The sequence below is a fragment of the Gossypium hirsutum genome, chromosome D08 (assembly GCF_007990345.1).
Source record: "Gossypium hirsutum isolate 1008001.06 chromosome D08, Gossypium_hirsutum_v2.1, whole genome shotgun sequence".
Classification (NCBI taxonomy): domain Eukaryota; kingdom Viridiplantae; phylum Streptophyta; class Magnoliopsida; order Malvales; family Malvaceae; genus Gossypium; species Gossypium hirsutum.
Window position 1 is genome coordinate 63,828,578 of NC_053444.1, and position 4,154 is coordinate 63,832,731.

At 38.5% G+C, this 4,154-nt stretch overlaps 1 protein-coding gene across 1 annotated transcript; it reads left to right on the top strand.

The window, feature by feature from the left end:
* Positions 1-1,320: 1,320 nt before the first annotated feature.
* On the top strand, positions 1,321-4,090 carry LOC107933816 (probable protein phosphatase 2C 25). Its single transcript, XM_016866103.2, has 4 exons — positions 1,321-2,538; positions 2,893-3,234; positions 3,350-3,529; positions 3,638-4,090. The coding sequence occupies exons 1-4, from the start codon at positions 2,077-2,079 to the stop codon at positions 3,797-3,799; spliced, it is 1,146 nt and encodes a 381-aa protein (XP_016721592.1). The 5' UTR covers positions 1,321-2,076; the 3' UTR covers positions 3,800-4,090.
* The last annotated feature ends 64 nt before the right edge of the window (positions 4,091-4,154 follow it).

Here is a 4,154-nt window from a genome sequence, read left to right on the forward strand (position 1 = left end):
TGTTTGATTATGAATTGTTGGGATTTTACCAGGATGGGAGGAGGGCAGGAGGCGGGGGAATGGATGGTTGTGGCCTTGTGGGTAGCCAAACTGATGAAAATCTAACCAGTGCCAATTGGGAGTTAAATTGGAAGAGCCATGGACATAGTCCTCAACTTGTAAAGCAATTCCTCTGGTTGTTGCAGCTATTAGCAAATGGGGAAGGATGTCGGATGTTGCGGAATGTAAGCTCTACAATCCGCGACGGTTGTTTTGTGAAATCGAGTTGACCGCTTAATGGTGAGGTAAAATTCTTTTCTTTTCCACTAGAGGATTGGATTCCTACTAATTTGCAAACTCCATCGAGAATGTTACGGCATTGTAGATGGAATAAAGCGATGCAATGTTAGATCTGATGGGTGAGTTAGGGATGGTGGCATGGCATGGCAGTTGCTGGCGAGGATGAGGAGAGATGAACGTGAGGCTTGGGCGATGTTTGAGGGCTTGAACGCATGATGGGATTTGGGAATCAGCATGAGAGAGGAATGCAGCACATTCATATGGTTTGCTCAAAACAATGGGAAGCTAGGTTGTAGCATTTCAATGGAGACCAGAGTCGAGCAAACTTGCAGCTTTTATGGCAAGCATTATATTACTTGATACACCTGCTCTTCCACTATTCAAACATCCACCACAAGTGATGCGGTTGAACAAGAGACTTCGTAATCCGTGGACAATCTTGTCGCGAAAAGAGTAATGAAGAAGGGAAAAAATGATAGAAAAAGAGAAAGTATTAATAAAATATAAATTATAAAAGAATTGGTTTGCAAAATAGTAGCAAAGCCGAAATTAAATTATACTTTTTTATAATAGTAAAAATATAATTTTATTATTTTAATAGTTTATATATTTATAATTTTTAAAAAATTAAATTAATTTTTTTTTAAAGAATTTTACCATTACAGGTCCTGAAAAAGTTTTAATTTTAAGGGCCGGCCCTGCGAGCTTCCCTGAACGTGCCACTGTTTTAAATATTAAAATATTAATTTAATTACACCACATATGATATTAGTTGTAGAAAGATGAGGTGAGCAGTTAGCAGTAGGAGAAGCAACGGTCGTTAGTGGACTGTCAATGCAACGGTAACCTTAGATAGATGGCTCCAAAGCAAAACAAAACGGTCACTGAGGGGACCTTTTAATTCCAATCTTATCAGCTACTTTTTGATTAAGTGGGCGACAAAAGAGTCAAACATAAACTTGTAGCTGTGCTCTAATAATGTTGATGCACGTATGGTTACAGCTATTTACGTGTTTGACCTTTTTCCATTAACTTCATTCATAGGGCACTCTTTCCGTCGGCTACTCGGTTCTATATGCTCCACTCCTTTTCCTCTTTTGCCTACAACCCCTACTTTCTCTTCCTTTCGATGCAAGCTGACCTCAGTTAATGTTATGTTAATAAATGAGAATGATTCGAGATTTCAAACCTTTGAATTTATTTTCATATTTATTAGTATCCCAATCAATAATTCAAGTATGTTGATTCCTTTTTTAATGAATTTCGTTAATGTCATTATTATTGCATACTATTTTCTCATTCTTACATCTAAATGGTTTAATTACACTAATCTCTTCAATTTACTTTCACTAAAAATTTTGCTTTTAGATTCCATAATGACGTATCAAATATTAAAGGCGTTGAAAAAAAATCACATAAGAAAAAACTCCTTTTTTTTTATTCTAATTTCACAAAATTAACAAAAAAAAAATACCAATTTTGCGTACAAGATGAAGATGAGGGGTAACTTTGATATTCCACCACCCAAGGAGTGCCCCAAAAGTTAAAAGTCTGTGGTCAACATCTCTTAACTATAACCACTCCGCCATTAACACGCAAAGCAAAGACCAGCTTCTCTTCCCCTTTTATTTATATATATTCTCCTCTCTCTCTCTCTCTCTCTTTCTCTCTCTCACCAGGGAAGAAAACGAAGCAAACCCTAATTCGAACGTTGATAAAAAGAAAAAAACAAGCGAAGAACAAAAAATCAAGCGAAAATCTCAACAGAAAAATAAAGGAAAGAAGAAAGAGAACGCGATGTCGTGTTCGGTCGCTGTATGTAACTCCCCTGTGTTTTCTCCGTCGTCGTCTCTTTTCTGTAGCAAAACTTCGATCATCTCTCAGTCGCCGGAAGCGTTGAACTTGTCGTTGACTCACCTCAAGCCCTCCTCTTCTTCTCCTGCTTCTCCGTCTCCTTCCTCGCCGTCTTCGCCTTTTCGGCTTCGGCTACAAAAGCCCACGTCTGGGTCTCTTTTGTCAACGCCATCGTCTTCTTCGGTTTCGGGTTCGACGATATTGAAGAGGAAGAGGCCATCCAGGCTGGATATACCGGTGTCCACGACGGCTTTGTGTTTTGGGGTTCCGGCTACTCCCTGTGAAGTGGCGAGAGAGGTAGAGAGAGAAGGAGATGGTTATTCTGTTTATTGTAAAAGAGGCAGGAGAGAAGCTATGGAAGATAGGTTTTCAGCTTCTGTTGAACTCCAAGGAGATTCAAAGCAGGTAATTATTTTTTCTTCCCTTATGATTTTGTTTGATAGCACGTTAATATAGGATTTTAGAAAGAACAAAAGTATGCTTTTGTAGAACTCTGAAATTCTGCAGAAAACTTAGTCTTTGACTAGAATTAGTGGGAAAAATGGAATCTTTTGACCGGGGGGGATAGTTCTTTAAGAGGAAGAAAGAAAAGATTTGTCATGTTTGTTAATTCTTCTAGGTTCCATTAGAATTAGATGTTATTGAACTGAACAGGTAGTGGAGATAAATAGTTTAATTGATTTTGGATCAAGCAATGATTTGGCATGGAATCATGAATTTTATGTTGGTGAGGCTCATGGTTTGATGTGATGATTGCAGGCATTTTTTGGTGTTTTTGATGGACATGGAGGTGCTAAAGCTGCAGAGTTTGCAGCACAAAAGTTGGAGAAGAACATCGTAGATGAAGTAGTTAGAAGAGGAGACAGGAGTGGCGTAAAGGAAGCTGTTAAAGATGGTTATTTGAAAACAGATGCTGAGTTTCTTAAGGAAGACGTCTCTGGCGGCACATGTTGTGTGACAGCTTTGATCCAGAATGGGAACCTTATTGTATCCAACGCGGGTGATTGTCGTGCTGTTATGAGCAGAGGCGGTGTCGCTGAACCTCTTACCTCTGATCACCGACCTTCAAGGGAGGATGAAAAGAGCAGAATCGAGACTTCGGTAAGCAGTTTCTCAGTAAATCAACGACCTTTGCATTTGTTCACAATCTGTAATTCATGTGTGCATCTCAGAACAAACTTGATCTGATGTGTTGTGTGAAATTTGTTTTCTGCAGGGTGGCTATGTGGACTTATGCCGTGGTGTTTGGAGAATTCAGGGTTCTCTTGCTGTCTCCAGAGGGATTGGAGATCAGCACCTTAAACAGTGGGTAATATCCGAGCCGGAGACAAAGATAATTGGCATCAAACCTGAATGCGAGTTCTTGATATTAGCTTCAGATGGCTTATGGGATAAGGTATGGTATTGAAGATTTATTTTATTTTCTTTCAAATTATTTCATATCTTTACTATCTTTACAGCATATGATTTTGCATATTAATCTCCTAGTTTGTTTGTTGTCCAGGTTTCTAACCAAGAAGCAGTTGACATTGCTCGTCCATCATGTCTAGGCATCAATAAAGTGAATCCATTGGGTGCCTGTAAAAAGCTTGTTGAGCTTTCAGTTTCACGAGGCTCGTCGGACGATGTTAGCGTGATGCTGGTTCAACTGGGGTGCTATCTTTAATTCCCTAATTTATAAAAGAAAAAAAAAAGTAGGCAGCCAATTAACTCATAGGGGAAGATAGAATCCTTATACAATAAACCATTTAGAGAGCTAGTTGGTGGAAATTGGTTTGGTTTATTTTGGTAGGCAGCAGGATTTAGTATTTATTGACCATTTTTTGTGGGGAATTTTATACCCACGGCTGAACCAAAGACTCAGTTGTAAACTTGTTTATATATTTGACATTCATTCTTTAACCTTAAGAGCTGTAAATCAGGATATTTTCTTTTTATAGAAGCCATTTTCGGATCATTCTTTTCAATGAGTAAGAACTAGTTCATTAGTTGATTCTGCATAAACCAGATTTATGGGAAAT